We start from the raw sequence: 25,034 nt of genomic DNA, 5'->3' as shown, positions 1-25,034 counted from the left end.
CTATAATTCCATGTATAATTACGACTGGAGCCAAAACCAGAATAGTTTTACTGTATTTCATGTGATCATGTGATTCATTTTGGTTATTTTGTCTCCAAAGAGTGGCTTCAAAAGGTCTTCAAAATGTTGATGTTAAGGGATATGATTCACAACCACTATGCCTTGGCAAATGAGTGTGTTATTCTATCTATGCCAGCAACATATCGTGACAGGCAGAACAAATAAATGTTCTTCCACTAGATGGCAGAAGGTACAATTAACCTGTGCATCCACTTGTTGCTATGCATACATATTACAACAGATACGGTCGTAGCTTTGTGTTCAACAAAACAGGCCTAGATTTCACAATGAGTCTCCGCATTTGTGAGTAAATTGAGACGAGAGCATCATTATCTCAGAAAATATACTGTTGTGACATTTTTTTCTTTTGTGGTATGCCGTGAGATTTTAAGAATAATCCAATAAAGGTTGCGAGACACTGATTTATCCAATGTTTGGATTTTTTTTGTCGCCAGTTGGTGGCAGCATAGTTCAGCATGAACGCTGTATAAAATACCGGAAGTAGAATTAGAGTAAGCTTTTTGACACAAACCAAAATAACGTCTAGGCTTTCCCCGAGCCTATAAAACTGTCCCAAGCGTGCAAAATGGTCACAGTAAATTTCACAAAAGTGGTGACGTCGGGATAAATTAGGCGGGCGCGTGCATGTGCGCGCGCACACGACCTCCCCCTCCTGCAGGCCGGGCGGGCATCAATAACGGGGTGTGTCCCGGGACAGCCTCAAAAGTAGCGGCTTTGCGCTCAGCTGCCACGCCGTCTCGACGCCTCACTGCCCCCCCCCCCCAACCCCCCCAAGCCTTGCAGCAAGAAGCACTCATCGCGGCTCGCCCACGTCTCCGTTGGTTCTCCGTTTGTTTCACAGAACAACTTTCAGGATCGGTAAGGTACGACAAATTTGTGGGCCAGGATAATTATTTGATGCTTCAGTGAACTCAAATGACTTTCCTGTGTAACAATAAGAATGAACGGGCCTTATTTCTGCATGGCGGCCTACTTTGTGTGCCTTTCTGAAGTATTGAACAGTAGTAGCAATGTTGTAGTAACAACCTTATAATGGTATGCAGCCGCTGCCTTATAAGGACATAACCCTTGCATGTGGATTCCATTGTGTACTTTGGCATCACGGTGAACAAATAAATAGTGCTTAGCACGCCTGCCTCACGGTTTTGAGGTTCTGGGTTCGAATCACGGCTGCCTCCGCCCTTCCTCTGTTTTCCCAGTACTTGTGTGGGTTTTCTCCCTTCTCTTCCCACATTCCAAAAAAACCCCAACATGTTTGTGAGGTCAAATGAAGATTTGAAATTGTCCATATGAATGTGAGTGTGAATGGTTGTTTGTGTATGTGACCTGCAACCAATCAAGGGTGTTTCAAATTTAAAGTCAACTGAAATAGGCCACAGCTCCCACGCAACCCTAATAAGGTTAAGCGGTATAGAAAATGGATTGGATGGGAGGATAGCATACCATTCAAAACACCTAATTAAAGAACAGTTGAACTAACCCGAAATGGTGTGAAAATCATGATCTATTGTATGCCATCCACAAGAGGAGATGTCTGTTGTTCCCATAGAAACGTCGAAGCAAATAGTGAGGAAGTCGCGACAGTGACCACGAGATGATCGTGTCACTCAGTGTTGTGTTTGTCATAACATGTGTGAGGAGGCGATATGCATAGACAGTTGCCGTCCAATCCGAAAGGAATGGCGTGACAAATGTGAGTCCAGGAGGCCTGCGTCCTCGCTAACCCACGTCCTGCATATTTACAGTAGAAGGAAGTCCCAAACAACGACATGCTTTTCTTTGTGTGCATCTTATGTGAGATTTGGGTGTTTGCTCAAGCTCCAATGAAGATACAAAGAAAATAAATATAGGTTTTATTCTTTTCTAAATTTAGTTTAGATTTTCGCAGGATTGTCTAAAAGTTGTAAGCGTGTTCACAAACAGATACAGGCCGACTAAATTGAAATACATTTAGGGGGTTAAACTCCCCATCAGGGATTCAATTGAGTACCATTAACCAGTAATTAATACTTTGCAACACTTTACTGTACACAGCACCTACGCCACAAATCAAGTTTGTTTGTATAGCCCTAAATCACTAAAGAGTCTCAAAGGGCTTCACAGGCCCAGAGTTGACAAAGATTGATGATAAATCCCCGATATAAACCCCCCCAATCAGGCAAGTAAAATAGAAAAGAAGAAACCCTAAGCAGGGACAATATCAATATCATGATATGTTTTGACTGTGACAGCAATTCTCACTACTTTATCTCATTGAAGAGGATGGAAGTGTGTTTGATGCCACCACCAAAATGTAACAATGTTGGCAAAGAGGAAAAGTCCTGGCTGCTCAGTACAATATGGTTTCACCATAATATTATGACAAGTACATAATGTACACTGTAAAATGAGTTGTGTTAATGCAATGAGAGGAGAGTTTTTCAACACTAAAAATAAGAGACATAAAGCTGAGTACACTTTGTATTGGTTTATGCTTATTAATGAACTTTTATGATACATAATGAAAGGTTGTTACAATGTTCCATCAAATATTGCCTGTATGGTTAACAAAGATGGTATGATGGTGACTTATGAACAAAACGGAGGAGGACCAGCATACTGGAAAGGATTGTGTGATTAAAACTTGGAGGTTCCACTGTGTACAGTATTTGCACTTAAGATAAAAGCTACACTATGTTGCCAAAAGTCATGGGACTATTCTATGCTTCCAATCTTGTAGGAACAGTTAGGTCAGGGGTCACCAACATCTTGCTCGCGGGCAAAATAGCTGACCAGTGATGGGACATTGTGATTTCCTGGGAATGTTGTAGAAGTGATCATTTGAAAATGTAAACACTTGCAGAGATTTATTAGAAATAAAGTGATTGCTTTTTTATATTCATCAGTTTCCTACTTTGTTAAATAATTTGTTAGCATTATTTTGAGATATTTAACATGATCTGTGTTTTAACATAGATGAATATAATTGATGGTCAAAATTAACATAATTAAAGGTAATTTGAGCAAATTTGTTATTTCACAAGTGTGAACTGGTAGTCCTTTGCCTTAATCTGTCCCCAAGAAGTAGCTCTCAGTTTCGAAAAGGTTGGTGACCCCTGAGTTAGAGTTTCCATTTGGTGAAGGCCCTTTTCTTTTTCACAACTGTGCCCAAGTGCACAAAGCAAGGTTTAATGCAAGATATTGTGGGAAAACTGAATGTGTCAGTCCTCCTTTAGGGAAAATCCCAGTACAAGCCTGCAGTTGCTACACATCCTGTAAATATGAATTGCACAAATAAAATTGTGAATCATGAGCATGCGTTTTCAGCTGGGACACCAGCTGACAAATCACAAGGGCTTTGATACCCATGCTGTTTTGGGACATATGAGGCTACTGTTTGTGCTGCACCAGTTTTGAGGCCTGCAGCAGGGGCTGTCCAAAAGGAGGAGCCATAATGAGCTAAGTATGGGGGAGGGGACCATATAATGTGTTGGGAGCCAAAGGGGGGGGGGGGGGGGGGGGGGATGGGTGCATGAGGTTAGAGATTCCACAGAGGTTTGGCATTATTGTATGTGGACACATTTCTCCCAGCATGTCAAATAATCATGTGACTTTTTTGGGCTAGAATTTTAGACTAGTAGCTGAATTTTAGGCTAGTAGCTGTAACCAAAACTCCCGAAACATTTAATGGTTTACGTAATCAACCATTACAAACCATGTTACATGCTGTAACAAACTCATTTTGTTTATTATGGAATTTTCAGGCAGATTGGTAGAAAGTGGTTAGCACTGCCTTACAGTTCAGAGGTTCTGGGTTTGAATCTCATGTTTTTCTGCGTTTCATTTGCCATACAAGTCTGTAGTGTACCCTGCCACTCACCCAAAGTCAGCTGGGATAGGCTCCATCTCACCCATTTTCATAGTTCAGACATACTTTTCAGTCTTTGATTTTTTTTTTTCAAAGTGTTAAGTTCCTCAGGCATGATGAATCCCCCCTAATGTTTGCTTTATTAGGGCTGACAAAGCCAGTGTCTTACTAGGGGAGAAAAACAGCTTTGGTGCTCAGTGATGGCAGAACACTTTCCTCCATTGGGGGCTATGATTGCAGTCAAAGGCTGCCGTTTTTGTAGTTTATTTTAAAGTGCCGCCAAACCAAAACTGCACAAAAGATATGTGAAAGTAAATCTGTGTTAGTCTCCAGATTTTTACAAGGGTTCTATTTTTAACAAGATAGCTACATGTGTCACTGAGTTTGAAGAATCTCCTGTGGTGCCTTTTGAGATACTGTAAATTTATGAAATGCATATTTAACAGAAGCAAGATGAGTATGAAACTTAAAGGTCCCATATTTTTGGCTATTTAGACCTCTATATAGTGACTCTCTAACATGGACTTAGTATAAAAGTGTCAATTATATTTAAAAAAAAAACACCTTGGTTTTGTCATACGAGTGTCACGAAAAGGACAGCTACTTCTGTTTGACCCACTTTTCTATCCGCTTTGTACATATTTGGCTAAGACAGCCCCCTTTCCTCTGATTGGTTGCCTCCTTGTAGCAGACACCCTTGTGAGCAGACGCGTTTGTTATGTTGACAGTGCTTGCTTGGGAGAGGAAAGGTACGTGGAGATCTTTGCTAGTGACGTAGATAAGCTTGAGACTCAGGCTTCTCGCCAGAAAAATGTCTGGGACTCAGGAATGCGTGGACAATTTTAATTCATTCTTCACATGTTTACTGAGGCACCATAGAGCCAATATTGCATCCCAAAAAATAGGTAAAAAAAAGTTGTTTTAGTAAAATATGGGACCTTTAAGCTCATAGTTTTACAGTTTTTGTTGTTTCATTATATGTTTGAGACCATCCTCAAGGTATCACGTTAAAAGTTATCTGCCAAACATCTGCCTTCATGTCCAAAGATCCTCTGGTTCCACTCAGATCTTTGCATGCATGTGGTCATCAGATTGTTGGATGTGTCAGTGACTTTGTAGCCACCCAAGCAGAAGTTGCTAATTTATAACCAGTAGTTTGGTTGGTTAATGTTATCATAGCTGTTGCTGGAAGTAGCAGTTTGACTGTTCTAGAAGCAGCTTTTGTTCATTATGTTTGAGGTGTGAGGATAAGTACTCTACTTACTACACTACCTAATAACTGATGAACTGAAAAATACAATATTTGTAGACGTTGCGATAGGAAAAGTTAGGTAAGTGCATTAAGTGTATCAAAGTATTCCTTGGTGTACAAATGGGGATTTTTCTGTTTTCCATAACCTCTATAAAAAACTATAGACAGCACAGGTCATAATATCCCAAGTATGGTAGTGTACTAATGGATTAGATGTCTGCTGTTGATGGCAGAATCCAGTCCATTTCCTTTGACTTGTGCATAATACCTGAATGCTAGTATCAATCTAAAAACTGCACTTTACTAACTCTTAAGTCAGCCACATTCGATTGTGTGACACTTTACTTACCAACTAACTTTGTTGATGTGTGGTGGCAAACTGCATGGCAAATGTGGCAAATTTGGAAAAGATAGATTACAGTGCATGCCTGGAAGGTAAGTCTCTTGAGATGTATCCGCCCTGTTTCCTTAAACAGAGCCAACTCTCCAGTGTAAATTCCATTTTTGTTTTCACGATGTTGTGTTATTGTTACATTAGGCCCACCGCACACCGAGCGACATGGCCGAAGCCGACTGAACTGTTGCGCCATGTGCAGGGTTCGGCATCTAGTTTTCATGACTGGCCGACTGTAAGCCGCTAGTTTTACTTTGATTTAAAATTCAAACCGCTGGCAAACGTCGCAACATCGCAGATGCAACAGCCAATCTAAAATGCACATGAGCTTTCACACACACAAAAAATAACCTTTCCGGATATGAAACATAAGTGACACCCAAGCTGCCAAGCCACACCAACACCACAGCATTTAGAGTAGCCTATTATACATTGTGTTTTACAATATTGACTATATTTATAATTTCATATGTACCTTTGGCTAGAAGCAAAGCATGGAGCGTGTCCGTCGGAGGAACGGGGTTGTGTAAGGCCGCATTGCTTGGTGTGCAACAGGCCTAAGTTATACATTATTTTAGTCAGCAGCCAGGACAGGAACGCATGTACCACTTTCCCATATCTCCTTTCTCCTCGTTGCCATTACAAATGACAGCAAATGACATCGAAAAAACTCAAGCCAGCAAGCTATTAAACTTTAAACAGATTGTACAATGAGTTTCTTCTCATTATTTTTCCGTGTTGCAACATTCCGTGGACAAATTATTGCACAATGAGTCTTGAATGTTAGGTAATAAATGCAGAAATAGTGGAAAATAAATTTGTCGGCCTTGATGCATGAGTCCCCCAACTATCTTACTTCCCCCTCAAGAATCAGCATCTAGATGCTTGCCATGTTTGTGGTCCCAGTGTGGACACCCGGACAGTGACTCATGCACGTAGAGACGCTGCTTAACTGTGGAGAAACAGATTCAAACAGTTTGAAACTGCATGACCCTCAACTTATAAAAATGTTTGGACCATACTAGCATCAGAAAGTGCTCATAATAGTTGAGAAACACTGTGTACTTGAGGTTGTTATGATGACATCTTTAGCTAAATAAATGAGTTAAGTGAAACCTTGCTGAAATTCGGTAGGGAAGGCCAACTTAAAAAAAAAAAAAGGTGAAATCTAACTTGCTAACACTGCTTCAATTCAGAGAACTTGTTTACGCTCTGCAGTGTTTACTCTTCCAGTAAGAGAGTCAAGCTAGTCTGCTGAAAACATTTCCGTGACCAGTTGTATTATTTATTCTCACGGTGTGTATTATGTAATCTTAATGTAACCATTCGTTGCTGTTGTAGTCAGAGGCTATTAAATATTCAAGTTACATTAAATAACAATAAATGACTGTGCATAGACAGCATGTTTGTAGTACAGTATATTTATAGTTTGGTTTAATGCACTACAAAACACTAAAGGGCTTATATTTATGAAATTTAGTGGATGGGTGGAGCACAAACCATGAAGTAAATACCATTTTCTATCTTGAACATTCTATTTATATGATACATGCTTTGTTATTTGCCGTCGAAAACTTAAACCTTGTAATGCCTTTGTAGAAGCTCAGAAAATGTGACTTCTTTTTTTTTTTTTTTTTTTTTTTTTAAACATTGCAAAGGTGTACCTTAAGCACTCTCTGATTGTTTGGGCCATTTTATTATTCTTATTTTTCCGTGAAACAAGCAATAGCGTCAGGACTTGATTTAATTTACTGTTGATGATTAGTTACTCTGGAAAAAATGTAAACAGGAAGGTCAGGCCTCATTTCTCACATTTCAAACATCACATGGCACTGAGTAGGCACGTACTAGAAAACCTTGACTAGACTGGCGCCATGTGTCTTTATATGCTTTCACAAATGGTCAGAAATGAGTGTGTTTTTGTGTGTGTGTGTGTGTGTTTTGATGTGACCATTTAGCTGAGCTGATACACAGTTGTACTTAGTAAATAAACTAGGGACATTTTTCCATCCATCCATTTTCAATAGCGCTTGTGTGAGCTGGAGCCTCTCCCAGTTGACTTTGGGCACGAGGCGGGGTACAACCTGGACTGATTACTAGCCAATTGTAGGGCACAACAGACAAACAGCAATTCACACTCCCGTTCACGCCTATGGACTAACTCCGTACTAGTTTCCATGTTCACTTTACAAGTGCACCTGTACTTTTGCTTCTAAGTGTAGGATGCTACAGTTATGTGACACAAGGCCATTCTGTCAGTGTTGTTACATGTTGGTGCCAGGATTTTAGGATCTTACCAGTTAAGGTGTGATTAAAAAAAAATGCAGTCCTCTCTCTATTCATGCTCATTATTCATGCTACTACTCTGTTCCTGTTATTCACTACAAGTGCAGAAGTATTTGAACAATGATTCTAATGTTCCATACATCGCCACAATGCATTTAAAATTAAAGCATCAAGTTGAGATTAAAGTGGAGGCCTTCAGCTTCAGGGACTGAAAACAAAAGTGAAGGCCGCAAAAATGGAAAACAAGTGACAAATCAAGGTGGCTGCAGTGAAGGCCTGGCAAAGTATTGCTTTGCTGGAAATTTGGTGACAACCATGGTCTCTACTTTCACAGTCGGCAAAGGATATTCATCCAAGTATTTAAAAAATCTGGGGTTAGCATTGGTAATGTAACGGTGCATGCGGCTGCATTTCATACGGGACAGTGTGGGTTTGATTTCCGGCCAATGCCTCAGGACTCAGCCACTGCAGTGCAGTCCTATCCTGTCCCAAGACAGAATAAATGGGAGGGTTGCATCTGCTGTAAAAACTGTCCCCAACAAATCATGCGATTGACTCGCTGTACCAAACTATGTGTCACAATCAATACAAATTGTGGTGTTATATGGTGGTAATGATAACTGATATAGTCACTGATGTTGTAGTGGTACACAGGCAGCGTGGGTTTGTGTGTGTCTGTCTCTATACGTGTCCTGTCATTGACTGGCAACAAGGACTGTGCTGGGATAGGCTCCAGCTCCCCTCAACCTTGGACAGGATAAGCGATATTCAAACTGGAATGGGTGTACTGGATTAAAATTATCGTCCCAATATGTTTGAACCATTGAAGGGTTGTACTCTCCATAAAATGGCTTTAATTGCTAAATGTTCATTGTCATATTTTTGGAACACCTCTTCAATTAAGTTTCAAATCTACTCTTCACATCTGGATTGTTTCATTTCAAATCATGGCAGTGTTTCGTTAAAGGCAAAAATCATAAAAGCTCAATGTTCAACTATTTCTGGACCTTACTGAATCTGTTGTTCTGTTTCCACATTCAATAATGTGTGGTACAGATGTGCACATTTTGAATATGCTGAAGAGAAAATATACTTGATCTCCATATGGTGTTTAGAACGTCTCTGTCGGACTCTCTGAGTCATAATATCCAGAGCTTCCTTCCACAACGGGAAACACCCACCATGCACAGGGCACCCGTGATTCACTATGCAGTGCATTAATATCTAACTATAGCTCAAACTTTGTATCCATGGCAACAGCTCAGCCTTAAGGGGAGTGGCTTGATGTTTCCACGAGCAAGTGGCTCATAAATAGTTGGAGCTAAGCTTCACTTATCACAGAGTGACAACTGTTACCTCTGCAGTGTTTGTCCACATGGTCAGACCAAGCTTGTTGCCAGGACAACACACCTATATGCTCAAATCTGCAGAGGAGTGAAAAGAACTCAACTTCTAAAAAGTTGCTTGATTTGCTTTCAGGTAGAATGGCAGACCACCCAGAGTTTGAGCGGGCTGGAAAGAAGCAGGGCCTCCAGGTGTGGCGGGTGGAGAACTTTGACCTTGTGCCTGTTCCTGAGAACCTGTGTGGAGGATTTTACACAGGCGACGCATACATCATCCTCAACACCATCAAGCAACGCTCAGGAAACCTGCAGTATGACCTCCATTTCTGGTTGGGTGAGTGGAGAGAGCCTGACAATTTCCCAAATGCAGAATTAAAGAAGACATCCACTCTTAAACATTTGGTCCAATAATGGCAATACGTAGTCAGTCAATACTGGTTAGCACATCTGCCTCACAGTTCTGGGGACCGGGGTTCGAATCCCGGCCCCGCCTGTGTGGAGTTTGCATGTTCTCCCTGTGCCTGGGTGGGTTTTCTGCGGGCACTCCGGTTTCCTCCCACATCCCAAAAACATGCGTGGTAGGTTGATTGAAGACTAAATTGCCCGAAGGTGTGAATGTGAGTGTGAATGGTTGTTTGTTTCTATGTGCCCTGCGATTGGCTGGCGACCGGTTCAGGGTCTACCCCGCCTCCCGCCCAAAGATAGCTGGGATAAGCTCCAGCAGCCCGCGACCCAAGTGAGGATAAGCGGTAAAGAACATGGATGGATGGATGGATGTTTTTTATCTATTGTATGAGTGCGTGGAAGTCAACATTGCTAATTTGAGGAAGTCCATTAGCAGAAACAGTTACTGAAGTTTCCCAACAATATCTACAAGCAAATGATTATTTAAACAAGTAACATTCATATCCATACAGTTAGTGGTTAAGTGGTCTCACACAGACTGATTAAAAACCAATTTTTGGACATATATTTTATTTCCGGTTTCCATTAATGTGGCCAAATATAAATTACTGGCTGTATGAGGGCTTGTGTCAGATTTTAATTCAAAACTTGCTTCTCTGGATAGATGTGAGACCCCTGAAATAAAATACTGTGCAGGTTTAACATGGAATCTGTGTGTTGTTGTCTTGGTGCAGGTGATTTCTGCACCCAGGATGAGAGCGGCTCAGCGGCCATGTTCACGGTCCAAATGGATGACTTCCTGGGAGGAAAACCCATTCAGTATCGGGAAGTCCAGGGACATGAGTCCAAAACCTTTCTTGGCTACTTCAAGTCTGGGATCAAGTACATGGTGGGATTTTAACTAATGTTTACATTACAAACTGCATGTTTGTTAGTTTTTGTTAGCATTTGGTTCATTCTCATCATTTTTATTGTAGTTTGGTGTGCAAATTTGGTATGTTGGTGTATTACATTTTGAAAAGTTTTGAAGTTAGTCTACCTGTCTGATTCCCCCCTTTTTTTTTTTAAATACCAATGAATTTTATGTCTGACTCCCACAAAATCTACTCATTATCAAGCAGTTGCTGAACCACACATCATATCATCCCAGTGTAAATACGCTAAAAATGTATCTCCAGATAGAACTTGATATTCATAGGCAGTCATTAACTTTGGAAAATGTATCTTGTATGTACCAGAAAGGAGGTGTGGCATCAGGGTTCAAGCATGTCGTCACCAATGAGGTGGTTGTACAGAGAATGCTCCAGGTTAAAGGTCGCCGTGTTGTCAGGGCAACAGAGGTGCCAGTTAGCTGGGATAGCTTCAACCAAGGAGACTGTTTCATTCTGGACTTAGGAGCTGTGAGTCACCTTGGGGTCCCTTTTTCTGAACAGAATTGTGTTATTACTAAAATTATGGGTAACTGTTGGAGTCCATTATCAGGTAAAGATTGTGTTAACTTACTTGTCCTCTTCCTCATGCTTTACAGGAGATTTATCAGTGGTGCGGTTCCCAGAGTAACCGCTTTGAGAAGCTGAAGGCCACACAGGTTGCCAAGGGGATCCGTGACAATGAGCGCAGTGGGAGGGCCCGCGTCTATGTCTGTGATGAGGGTATGGAGAGAGAGAAGATGATAGAGGTAAGATTATTTTATGCTGTATGTACTGTACGGTCATAAGCAACAACAGTAGGTACACATGCACAGTCTAATGCAATCCAAGTTTCAAAAATAATGTCATGAACAACCCATATAGTCATTCAAAAGTGAGGTAATCTTATGAAAGGAAGCATTCTTTAAAATATAGTTCTTATACTGAATGTTGTTAGATCATACAAGTGTCCTTGCGGACACGATGTGACTGGTGAGTGCATGTGTCACATTAAAATCAGACTGAAACACTGTTATTTCTGTCCTTAGGTTTTAGGAGAAAAACCAGATCTGCCTCTCGGAGCCTCTGATGATATCAAGGCTGATGCTTCCAACAGGAAGAAGGCCAAACTGTACAAGGTACTCCTGCTTTCTTTTTGCAGTCATTACAGTAACTGTTTCTTATAGTGTAGCCTCATTTCGGTGAGCAGTTTAGTGAAATGCGATGTATACTCGGAATTATTCGTATAGGTAGTTGTGAGTCACGACTCTGATTTAACTACAAGTATGTCGTAATAAAATTGATTATTCTGTAGCAAGGATATAATACGGAAAAGGGATGTACCATAGAAGATATCCATGTCCCAAATTTAGTTAATACCAAGTAATAAGTATAACACAAATCTTAAAAGTAGTGGTAGTAGTAAATGAGAAAATACCGTTTATCGCAATCCAGACTCAATTTAAGTAGAGCCTGCTTAAGAGATTGTAGCCGAGAGAGAAATACTTTGACTTTGCCACTGTGGAGGCTTTGTAGTGTGAGATGACTCTTCCAACACGTTTTAGAGCAAACAACCCTGAACCAAATAAGTATCGATTTGGAAAATAAACATCAAAACCAACTTTACTAAATCTGACAAAGCAACACATATATAATGTAAAAAAGAAAATAGCCAACGGGTATGCCGTAGTCCGCAATGAAGGGTTACATCACCTACATTCTGGATAGCAAGATAAAGCAAAATTGACACAATGGATTCCCTTTGACATGGAGGAATGAGGGTCAAGATACGTGGGTATCTATGACAGTGTACAATTTGATACCGATCAAAATTATATATCATTTTGCATGGGAGTTCGCCCAACCAGTCTGCATGTGTTTTGTGGACTTTTGTGGAAGGCGTTCGACCGTGTCCCTCGGGGAGTCCTGTGGGGGGTGCTTCGGGAGTATGGGGTACCGAACCCCCTGATACGGGCTGTTCGGTCCCTGTACGAGCGGTGTCAGAGTTTGGTCCGTTTTGCCGACAGTAAGTCGGACTCGTTTCCAGTGAGGGTTGGACTCCGCCAAGGCTGCCCTTTGTCGCCGATTCTGTTCATAACTTTTATGGACAGAATTTATAGGTGCAGCAGAGGCATAGAGGGGGTCCGGTTTGGTGGCCTCAGTATTGCATCTCTGCTTTTTGCAGATGATGCGGTTCTGTTGGCTTTATCAAGCCGTGAGCAGCCGAGTGTGAAGCGGCTGGGATGAGAATCAGCCCCTCCAAATCTGAGACCATGGTCCTCAGTCGGAAAAGGGTGGCGTGTCGTCTCCAGGTCGGGGATGAGATCCTGCCCCAAGTGGAGGAGTTCAAGTATCTTGGGGTCTTGTTCATGAGTGAGGGAAGAATGGAACAAGAGATCGACAGGCAGATCGGTGCAGTATCTGCAGTGGTGCGGACTTTGTATCGGTCCGTTGTGGTAAAGAAGGAGCTAAGCCGAAAGGCGAAGCTCTCAATTTACCGGTCGATCTACGTTCCTACCCTCACCTATGGTCATGAGCTGTGGGTCGTGACCGAAAGAACGAGATCCCGGATACAAGCGGCCGGAACGAGTTTCCTTCGCAGGGTGTCCGGGCTCTCCCTTAGAGATAGGGTGAGAAGCTCGGTCATCCGGGAGGGGCTCAGAGTTGAGCCGCTGCTCCTCCACATTGAGAGGAGCCAGATGAGGTGGCTGGGGCATTTGATTTGTATGCCTCCCGGACGCCTCCCTGGTGAGGTGTTCCGGGTACGTCCCACCGGGAGGAGACCCCGGGGACGACCCAGGACACGCTGGAGAGACTACGTCTCTCGGCTGGCCTGGGAACGCCTCGGGATCCACTCGGAAGAGCTGGATGAAGTGGATGGAGAAAGGGAAGTCTAGGCCTGCTTTAGTCCCTGCTACCTGACTTCGGATAAGCGGTAGAAAATGGATGGTTGGATGGATGAAATGCCCATAAGTATTCAGCACAGCAATCTGTCACAATGTCAACCCTTTAAACCGATTGGGGAAACTAAGCAAGAGCATTTGAGGCAGCCCACCATGCATTTCCAAAAACAAATAAAACCTCAGAGGAACTGCTGTCTCGATCCCCAATATATCCAACCTACAAAAGGTCATAATACGTAATAATGATCAACTGTTCAATCGTTGTATCTTATTTTTTCATAAATTCAAAATGGCCCTCGAAGGACTTCATGAAAACTGAGAGATACGCTGATAGGAAATAGATTCTTCATCCACGCTCTGTCAATTGACCAAATATCTTTGTCTTCCATGTCACCTTCTATGGCAGGTGTCCAATGCCAGCGGAGGTATGACTATTACACTGGTGGCCGAGGACAACCCATTCCCCCAAAGTGCCCTGGAGACTGGTGACTGTTTCATTTTGGACCACGGCTCTGACGGCAAGATCTATGTATGGAAAGGTAAAGGTGTAGTTTTCAAGCCATGGTTTGTTTTGATAAAATGTAGTAATCCTCTGCATATTTGCGGGTCACTATTTGCAAATTCACTTATTTGTGTTTTTTTTTCTTTTGTTTTGGAACCTATCCTCCGTTAATTGCTGAAAAACTTCGTGCGTGTGTGCTCTTTCTGAAATGCCCAAGATGCCACAAGATGGCTCCAAAGCCGTGTCTAAAGTGCATCGGTGTCAACTATGTTGACGTGATACATCTCGACTGTGACACAAGCTTTGTATGTCGGGGAGGAGCTGGGTTTAGCCTGGATTGTCAGTGTAAAGTCTTCTACAAGCGCACTTACGATAGATTTTTTTAAAATAAGACATCAAATCATATGTAAGCCATTTATTTTTAACATTAATGTAAGTATTTTGGGATCAGTGTGTGATATATTTACGTTTCTTTTTTGGGGGGGGTCAATTACTTTAATTTTACTGCTTTTCACGGCAATGCTTGGTCCCTATCCCCTAAATAGTGTTGTATAACTGTATTTCTCTCAGTCGTCACCGCAGCTTTTCTCTCTCTCTTTACTTCAAAGGTCAAGACGCCAACATAGATGAGCGAAAGGCGTCGATGAAGGCTGCTGAGGAGTTCATAAATAAGATGGGTTACCCCAAACACACTCAAGTGCAGATCCTGCCAGAGATGGGCGAGACTCCGCTCTTCAAGCAATTCTTCAAAAATTGGAGGGACAAAGATCAGACCGTGGGCCTGGGTGTGGCCTACATCGCTAACAGCATCGCCAAGATCGAGAAGGTGGCCTTCGACGCCGCTTGTCTGCACGACTCCCCCGCCATGGCCGCCCAGCACGGCATGGTGGATGACGGCACTGGAGAGAAACAGGTGAGGGGATGGAGGCAAGCTGGGTTCGCTTCGAATTGTTGACTCTTTTAATACTGTACTGGTAAAACCGTCCAGATTGACACTAAAAATAATTGAGGATTCTGTTCCCGAGCTCCTCCCGCAGGTGTAAAGTATAATGTGAAGTGTAATTGCTAAAGCTGCTAACTGACAAAGACGAATTAATATGTTGAACACCAACCAGTAGGCGGTGCATCATTTCCATGTAAGCTCTTCTACCTCCTGCAGAAAATTAGTTTGTGACAAATTTGAATTTGAATCTGCATATCTAAATATATTACAATATTGTGGTTAGTTAGTGTGAAAAATTATCATTATTATTAACATTATTATGAACAAATCAGTGGTCAGAACTGATTGTAAAAGCAAGGTCAGAGGGGTATTCAATTAACAATTTGTCAATTATCATGGTTGCAGTTTTTTTTTTTTTTTTTGTAGTTTGAGTTTTATAGCAAACAGTATTAAAATATGAGTAAGGCAAATGTTTGAATAATGCAGTACAGATGTATACTACGCCAAACTAATAACTTATTATTAATGCCACTATGCAGTGGTGGGAAGTAATGAAGTACAAATACTTAACTCTTGTTCAGTAAATTTCCCAGGTATCTCTACTTTACTTGAAGATTATTTTTTTCAGACAAATTTTATTTAACAACTGATATCTGTACTCTCTACTCCTTACTTCATCATCCGCTGAGGTTAAAAAAAAAATGAGCGTTACTTTTTTAACCTCAGCGGATGATGACATGAGATTAAAAAAGACGTAAACAGAGAGCGGTAAAGTGTTCCGCGGTTGAGATTTAGATTTAATAGAATTGTGTTTTTCTGTCGCTATCATTAGCTAATTTAGCATTTTTTTTTTGTTAGTCAGTTCACAACATTAGCATGTTAACCATGCTGATTTGATGGCAAGAAAGCCAGAGTTAATACAAGAGAGAACCTATGGCAGAATATTTGAAATTGGCGTTTTAATGGATATCATTTGACTCAAATGATTCAGATTCTGGTTCTGATTAGATGGTGCACGTGTACCTAATGACATGTCCTGCGAGAGTGAAAGAGATCACTTGTTTTGTCTTTCCTGGCAGATCTGGCGTATTGAGGGATCTGACAAAGTGCCAGTAGAACCGTCTACATATGGGCAGTTCTTTGGTGGAGACAGTTACATCATCCAGTATAACTACCATCATGGAGGACGTCACGGACATATCATCTACATGTGGTGAGAAAGATAAGCTTGTAAACTATGTAAACAGAAAAAAATATATATATATTATATCTTAATTTGCATATATCTCCTGAACAGGCCTCCCAGTGTGTTTGCATATGATGATTGTCGTTCCTCATTTCCAGGCAGGGCATGGACTCCAGCCAGGATGAAATTGGGGCTTGCGCAATCCTCAGCGCCCAGCTGGATGACGAGCTTGGCGGCGGTCCTGTCCAGGTAGCGCTCATTGGACTTGTAACCCCAAAAGCTTTTATAAATACTGCTTTTTATTTTCATGACCTCAAACCCATTCAGTCACTCACATTGTCAGTGCTCCACTTTGGCTCCCAAGAAGCACATTCTCCTCATCTGACCTTTGGCATCTTTCGCCATCTCCTTTCCTCTCCGCTGCTTCTTTCCTTCTTGATTTCACAATACATCTTTCTCCTCAGGTTGTTGGTGCTCCTATAACCACTCAGGTATTCTCCTTTTCAAACTGACCCTTGACTTTTTGTCCAGAGCCAGTGACAAAACCCTAGCTATACTTTGGATGTTAATATTTGATAAGGGAAATAGTACTTGAACATCAATATTGGAGCTGTTAACGGTTCTTCCATGTAGCTAATAGACCATTTTCCAATCCTACAATAGTGCGACAATGCCTCATACCATCATTTGATGACGTTAAGGTTTAAATACGCATGGAGACAAAGTCTGTACTGTATATTGACGATAGTTGATAATAAAGATGTGGTCAACATCACATCACAGTCCTGGCTCTGTGCATATAAGATGTCCACTTCTCAAATTTGCCTGCATTTTCACCTCACTGTGTACCTTGTCATTTCCATGTGCATGCTTCATATATGTGTACATTACATTGCCCCTCAACTGCATCTACAGTAGTTTGTGTGTGTAAAACACGAAAGCATTTTCCAAGATCCCCACTCCCACTTTGACGGGGCACTCTTTGAAACACTTAATAACTTAAAAAAATGTAAACCTAAAAAAATGTTAACTAAAAACTTGTTTTTAACTGTTATCTTTATATGTACGATAATAATACAAGGATAATAATTATTATTATAATTATTTGTATTTAAATAAAATGAGAATTTAATCTATATATTTATGTATTGGTGCATATATATCTTTATTTGATTTTAACTTTTACTTAACTTAATATAGTTGTCTTTGTTAATGGCTGGGTGAAATCACATGCTTCTATTCATTTATAGTGAGGTGTGTGATGCCAAATATTGTTCCTAATTCTATCTAGGGATACAACAGTGTCTTGTAAATGTTTAATTCGTATCTAGACTAAAATTATATGTACAGATGATTATTACAAAACAACTGAAACAATTAGATAAATGTCCACATTTTGTAGTTTTTGCATTTTCCTTGTAGATTTCTCATTGACTGGAATACCATCCATCAATTTCCAGTACCGCTTCTCCTCACTAGGGTCGCAGGCGTGCTGGAGCCTATCCCAGCTATCTTCGGGCGAGAGGTGGGGTACACCCTGAACTGGTCGCCAACCAATCGCAGGGCACACATATAAACAAACAACCATTCGCACTCACATGCACACCTATGAGCAATTTAGAGTCCTCAATCAACCTAGCACGCATGTTTTTGGGATGTGGGAGGAAACCGGAGTACCTAAAGAAAACCCAAGCAGGCAGGGGAAGAACACGCAAACTTGAACCCCAGTCCCCAGAACTGTGAGGCGGATGTGCTAACCAGTCGGGCACTGGCTGTAGTATGATTGCTGACCAAATAATAAATACGGTGAAATCTCCACTATTTGCAGGGTAGAGGGACCAGGCCTTGCTGTGAATATCGAAAATATGCAAGGAATTGATTCCCACCCAAAAGGTTTCTAATTGCCTATAGATGCCACAAGATGGCGGCAGAGCAGTTTTTGTATTATACAAGGCTATGGCGTGACTAAATGACGCGCCTCTCCTCAGTTCAATATAGTTACCTGGCACCAAAATGCCACCAGATAGCACCAAATCAATATTTTTAAAGACATAGCTGTAGTCTGAGCACAACAACAGTGATTTAGTGTATCTAAAATTAATGTTTTGGTAAAAAAAGTAAAATAAGCAACAAGGTCCACATTTCATTGTACAGTTAATCAAGTGAAGAGATACCAAAAAAATCACATTAAAATTAAATTACTATCTGGCTTTGATGCACAGAAAAAAAAGTCAAATAAACATTTACATGCAACAAATGCTTTGTTGCGTGACTCTGTTTAAACTTTTTTTTAAGCATTGTCATCGGCTGCTGAGTTGATAATGTTCACTTTGTGTTGTTAACATAATAATGCACCCATCCACCAAATCTTGACACCCAGCATCCTGCAGAAGTGTGTGATTTGTAGTTTAGCTCGATGCTTCTCCTTTGTGGCCCAATTGTGGCGTTGCTGGACATTAGATTACACAACAAGGGATAATCAGTCTGCAAGATAACTAAGATTAAAGCATGAGATTGCTTCCACAAGGAATCAGTGCACAGACCTACTAATGAGCTCTGTGCTGTTGGTGTTTGTGTCAGGTGAGGGTGGTGCAGGGTAAGGAGCCGGCCCACCTGATGAGTCTCTTTGGAGGACAGCCCATGGTGATCTACAAGGGTGGGACGTCCAGGGAAGGAGGTCAGTCAGCTCCTGCAGAGACTCGCCTCTTCCAGGTGCGCTCCAACTCCGCCGGACACACCAGAGCTGTGGAGGTAAGACATCAGAAACAGTAATTAAATGACACTATGGAAGTATTGTCTGTACATCCTAAACCTGAATCATTTTGTGTGTATTGACTCATAAATTCACACAAACATGTCATGGGAAATACCATCTAGAGAACCAAATGCAGATTAATGCACTGCCAAAAATAGTCCCCAATAAATTAACTTTAGTCTCTTGTGGAGACAGTTGCCAAAATCAACAGAGTTTGAAATAACAGAAAATAGGAGGACTAAAAGCTTAAAAAAAGTTCAAAGCTGTCAGTAGAAATTAATGTGTATGGGGGCTTGATTATGGGTCGAAACCTAACATGTATGACAATTAAGGAGTCCCCTTTTCGCTTCACATAAATGAGACAAACCGTATCATATGAACACAAGAATTCAAAGCCTTTTCTGTAACACTTTTTCGATCTCTTAATACATTTTGTAAAGAGCTGAGCAAAGGTTCTCAACATTTATGTTCATGCATTTCATCTTTTTTTTCATAAATCAAACATTTCAGTTTTTGCTTTGGCTGTATGGATGTCATATTGCAGACCGTTCAGAATGGGAAATTGTGTCTAGTTCTTGTCCAAAAATTCTCCTTGACATTAACATAATCTTGTTTATGTGCAGGCATTGGTAGTGTAGATGTCACAGGTTTGATTCCTGGCCCGTGTGTGTCACAGAAGGGAGGTGGTGTAAAAATTGTGCCAAACAAACTATGCAAGTGACTCAACATATGTGTATGTCCAGGTTGATGCAGTGGCAGCAAACCTGAACTCCAATGATGCTTTTATTCTGGTGAGCCCTGGAGGTTCCTTCCTGTGGGTGGGAGTGGGTTCCAGTGACACTGAGAAGGCAGGAGCCCAGCAACTGTGTGACATCTTGGGAGTGACGCCCTCCGAGCTGCCTGAGGGAGGGGAGGCAGGTAATGAGTCTAGGGACTATCTGAATAAAGTAAGATTATTTTTTGCAAAGCTTACAAGTTCCACACAATAAGGTTTCCCAACCACTGCGCCGCGACCCATTAGTGTTATCCAATTTCACTTCATTGAAAATTATATTTACTGCGAATAATGTATCTTTGTTCTTCTATCTGTGGTAGTGACGTACTATATAATGTCAGGACTCATGATGAACAATTAACTCGACTCACTCCACTAGATGGCAAATGTAGAATTAACCTATGTATCCACCAGTGGTCAAAATAATAGCTTTGTGTTCAACTAAACAGGCCCAGATTTCACATCAAGTAAGTACATTTTGAGTAAATGAAGACGTGATTGTCTTTATTTCAGTATACCGTATATACTTTTTGTGACATTTTTGGTTTGGTGGTGTGCCGTAAGACTTCTCTAATGTAAAATATGCACTATGGCGCCATAAAGGTTGGAACAAGCTAGCATACTATCATTAAGTTGAGTGAGTTGGCCACGGTACCTGTTTTATATCCAGTAAAATAACAAGAAGCACGTGTCCCATTCACAGGTCACTTCTGGGACGCTCTTGGAGGAAAGACTGAATATCGCACTTCTACCAGACTTAAGGACAAAATGGACGCCCATCCACCTAGACTCTTTGCCTGCTCCAACAAGACTGGAAACTTCATTGTGAGTCCAATTTACTAAAACAGACACAAACTATGTCAAATTAACATAGTTGTAGAGTAGTCATACATACTGTACATAAAATACAGAAACACATCATGTTACAGTTAATACAGAAAACAACACAAATCAAATACAAATAAAACATCTAGATACAATCCAGATTGAGATTTGGATGTAATTTGCAGTGGTGGAAAACGGCACTACATCATAGTGAGAGATTATTTGTGACATTTTTGTTTCCTTATTTACCTACATGAGAAGAATAATCCAGTACAGTATATTAAAAACAGTATGATGAGATCTTCCATATGCCACAATTTCATCTTTACCTACAGGTATGTTGTGTACCTGGGAGTATATAGCAGTGTACACTTAATGTGCAAACAGTGATGGATATTTATTTATTTAGGGTGGATGTGCACCACAAAGAAACATTTGAAAATAGTAATGCTTTTCATCACATAATTTAGTTTTGATAAACTTTTTGGTTTGTTTGGGTTTTTTGGGGGGGTTATTTTGTGTTTTTACTGAGCATTCCGCATCAGGTTTGTGATTCCCATTGTTTCTGAATATAGCCTGTTGTTTCATTAAATTGTGAAAAGTCATGATTTAGCTGTGAAGCTGATTTAGTATGCTTAAAAAGGGTCAAACCTGAAAAGAAAAAAAATGGATGGATGGAAGTGGTGTCACCATTGTTTCAGTATATAACAGAAATGTACAGATACTCCTGAAAAATGCTGAAGCAACAAAGCTGGGGAAACTAGAAATTGGACACTTTATGACACTTTATGCATGCTACACTTGTGAACACATAATTTCAATTCCAGATTGAAGAGGTACCTGGAGAGATGACCCAGGATGACCTCGCCACTGATGATGTCATGCTACTCGACACCTGGGAACAGGTTGGGAAAGCAGAACAATATCTTTGAGATCAAATCTAAAAATGAGCGTAAATGAGCCAATATCCTCTACTTCCGATGTATGCGAAGGTGTTTGTCTGGATCGGCAATGAGGCCCAAGAGGAAGAGAAGACTGAAGCAATGGCATCTGGTAAGACCATCTTCATGAAATTACTAATCATCAACTCTACAAATTAAGAGACCACTCCAAAATTATACGTTGATCTTATTTTGGTATTTATAGGTACATGTTAGAGTAATTTGTTTTATTCTTTTAACTACTGACATGACTCCAAACTTCCAAATAGAAATATTGCTATTTAGAGCATTTGTTTTATTATTACTATACTTATTTTAGAAAATGAAAAATGGTCAAAATACCAAAAAAATGAAAATTTCAAGAGCTATATATATCCATGGCTTACAATGGGGTTCAGCACCCCTGGCGATAGCTGACGTTACACAAACTTGTACGTAAATTGTAATGCACCATTAGTGCATCACTCACTGATGCTAACGCAGGAGTCAAATCATGATTAAAGTAAATATTTGTATCAAAACACTTCTAGTCCATGCAACTATCACAAACAGTAATTGGCTCTGCGTGCTTTATGCAGTGTGATGATGTCATAACCTCAAAATGTTGCAAACCCCTTGTACAGTATTTAGCTATTCGTTCATGTACTTTTAGTTATATAGTGAATCCCTGCCTGTTTTCAGTTCACTATTTATAAATTTACAGACTATTACTTTTTTTTCCTGTGGAACCTATCCTCAGCTATTTGTGGAAAAACTCACCTATTGCCTATTTGGGTGCATTTTTGTGAAATGTTCTAAGATGCCACAATAGCTCTGACTATTAGGGAAGTAGTCATTAGTGTTAAGGAAGTATTTTGAAGTGATACATCTCGACTGTTCTGAAATATTTGTATGTTGCGGATGAGCTAAGTTTAGCCTCGGTTGTTAGCGGAAGTTATATAGTCTTTGGTGCATGTGTGTTTTTGCTCTTCTGAGTGGCTAAAGCTCACGCTAATAAACAGGAGATCTTGTTATTGCTTGATAATTGCTATTTTTATGGGTTGCAAAAGCCACAAAGATGTGTAAAATCAAATCATCTGTAAGCTTTTTAATTATACGATACTGTTTTAAGATGAGTTTTAAAGTGTTTTGTAATCATATTTACTGGTTATACTATTAATATAGGCAATATTAAAATTTTTTGAGGGTGTCACTTATCCAGTCTTTTGCTAATAGTGTGGTTTTACTGTATTTAGTAGGTTTTCATGCAGGTAGGATGATTGTGCATGGTTGCTAGTGTTAAAGCAAATCTAAGCTAAATAATTGCAAACCATAATAGTTGTCAATCAGCAATTAATAATGAAATCGCATCTCGCCCTTCAGCGGTGCGTTACATCGAGACCGACCCCGCTAACAGAGACCGCAGGACACCCATTGTGAAGATCAAGCAGTGCTTCGAGCCGCCCACTTTCACTGGCTGGTTCCTGGGCTGGGACCACGACTATTGGACCAGCGACCCCCTGGAGCGGGCCATGGCCGAACTGGCCCTGTGAGCTCCCACCTGGTCCCCCCTACACACCGGACATCCAACCAGCACCTGACACTTAGCCGCCTCTGCAAGCACAAGACTGTTTTTGTTTTTAGCTGCCAGTATGCCTTGAGACTTACGTAGCTATGATTAAAAAAAAAAAAAAGGTTTTTGCTCCAGAGTGCTAACTTCATTCTCTTTTAAAACCAAATAATCGCTGCAAATCTTTTTACAAACTGTCTTCATGCAGGGTTTTTGTTCAAATGCAATCTCCTACACATTTAAATAAACAAAACATATTTCCGAATTGGACACATGCCTAGACACAGCAAGCAACGGAATAAAATGCCTTAATTTTGTAGTTTATTTTATCCTTTTAGTTTTTAATAGTACTACGCCCATTGCTTAGGATTATGGATGTTTTTCTCTACAAGTGGCGTGCATGCCATATTTATTATTTGATCAGCATTGCTGCTTTTTGCTGCTGCTAAAACTTGTCCATGTTTTACTGTTGACAGTCTTCCTACACCTTACCATCACAATAAAATCCAATTAAAAGGTGTGCGTGTGTATATATATTTATATTGTTTGAAAATATTCAAATAATTTGAATGACAAGCTTTAACAGCATCTTTAACCATGCTATATATTGGACTTGCATTGAATATCCAGCTTTCGGATCAGAACAGTCTTCAAATACTGTACAGAAAAAGCAAAGAACATGAACTTGTACGCGTTTTCGTTCTGAAAAGAAAAATCCATGCCCAGTATGTGTATAGTACATTTAATAGTAAATAAACACTACAGTTTTTGGCATTCAATTTTAATAAGTTCAGGAGGACCATAACAGACTTTTTTTTTCTATCAATAGCACTTCAAGACAAATGCTGTTTGAGTGGGAAAACATCTAATGCAATGCCACCTTAACAAAAAATTATTTATGTAGCATTTGCATTGTAACTATATGACCGTCTACTGTCGCAACACTTATACAGTACAGTGGACCCCCACTATTCGCAGGGAATAGGGACCACAAATTTTAATTGCATTGAAGAAGAAGAAACAAATCTGCAACCCCAGAAATTCTCAAATAAGCGGCAAATAAGTGTTTTTTTTTTTCAGGATTGGTTGGTCTCCAATAAAGAAGAAAATAAAAGAAAACAAAGCTAAGATTGGAAAGAAATGTTTTTTTTATTTAATTGAAAACAAACCAGCAAGTAGGTAGATCTGCGTGTGCTAAACAACAATTATGCGGGAGTCCACTGTATGTATATAATGTAATTCAACTTCTCAAAAGCTAAACTTGAATACACTTGATGGCATTGCGTGGAATAGCACATGCGAACACACCTGACTGGTTCAGTAAAGCTATTTAGTTTGAAATTCACTCTATATTTTAACAGCTACGGGTCATATCGCAAGTTTGAAATTCACTCTATTCTAACAGCGCCTGGTCACATCATTTAAAAACAAAAAAAGACAGACCAATACAAAAGCTCTTAACTCTTTGGCTGGCTTGAACATCCCTCAAGACTAAGTGTGTGACCAAATACTTCTTGCTTTGAAAGAAATATAGTGAAGTACAGTAAATAAAAGCTCTGAAGCTATGTTTCAAACTGCATAAAAAAAGTGTCAAAACGAATCCATAGCAGTAAGTTGAGGCTTTTTGCTTCAAAGGTTTGATTCTAAGGGACTTTCTTTATCTCTCTTATGAAACAATACTCTATTATACACATATGGCTTAAATACATTGCAGGGAATCCACTATGTCTCTCTCAAAAATACAACTTTATAAGATTACATAATAGCTATATGAGACTCCAGCTAAATAAGCAGCATATATAGTTATGTATATGACAACTACAGTGATGACCTGATCATGGGGATGGGGAATTGGTTGGGGGGTGTCACGTGCCATCTACTGTTAGTCCATCCATCCATCCATCCATTTTCTGAGCCGCTTCTCCTTACTAGGGTCGCGGGCGTGCTGGAGCCTATCCCAGCTGTCATCGTGCAGGAGGCGGGGTACACCCTGAACTGTTTGCCAGCCAATCGCAGGGCACATACAAACAAACAACCATTCGCACTCACATTCACACCTACGGGCAATTTAGAGTCTCCAATTCATGCATGTTTTTGGGATGTGGGAGGAAACCGGAGTGCCCGGAGAAAACCCACGCA

At 40.5% G+C, this 25,034-nt stretch overlaps 1 protein-coding gene across 1 annotated transcript; it reads left to right on the top strand.

The window, feature by feature from the left end:
• Positions 1–753: 753 nt before the first annotated feature.
• Positions 754–23,415, top strand: gsna (gelsolin a). The gene is made up of 16 exons (XM_061698118.1): positions 754–944; positions 9,340–9,537; positions 10,343–10,497; positions 10,847–11,008; positions 11,137–11,286; positions 11,566–11,655; positions 13,826–13,958; positions 14,530–14,834; positions 15,944–16,077; positions 16,209–16,299; positions 18,631–18,801; positions 19,549–19,723; positions 20,284–20,405; positions 21,233–21,310; positions 21,398–21,458; positions 22,709–23,415. The coding sequence occupies exons 2-16, from the start codon at positions 9,345–9,347 to the stop codon at positions 22,876–22,878; spliced, it is 2,190 nt and encodes a 729-aa protein (XP_061554102.1). The 5' UTR covers positions 754–944; positions 9,340–9,344; the 3' UTR covers positions 22,879–23,415.
• Positions 23,416–25,034: the final 1,619 nt, after the last annotated feature.

Source organism: Phycodurus eques, chromosome 15 (genome assembly GCF_024500275.1).
Source record: "Phycodurus eques isolate BA_2022a chromosome 15, UOR_Pequ_1.1, whole genome shotgun sequence".
NCBI lineage: Eukaryota > Metazoa > Chordata > Actinopteri > Syngnathiformes > Syngnathidae > Phycodurus > Phycodurus eques.
The sequence above is the reverse complement of the archived record's forward strand: the minus strand, read 5'-3'. Positions and strand labels throughout refer to the sequence as shown.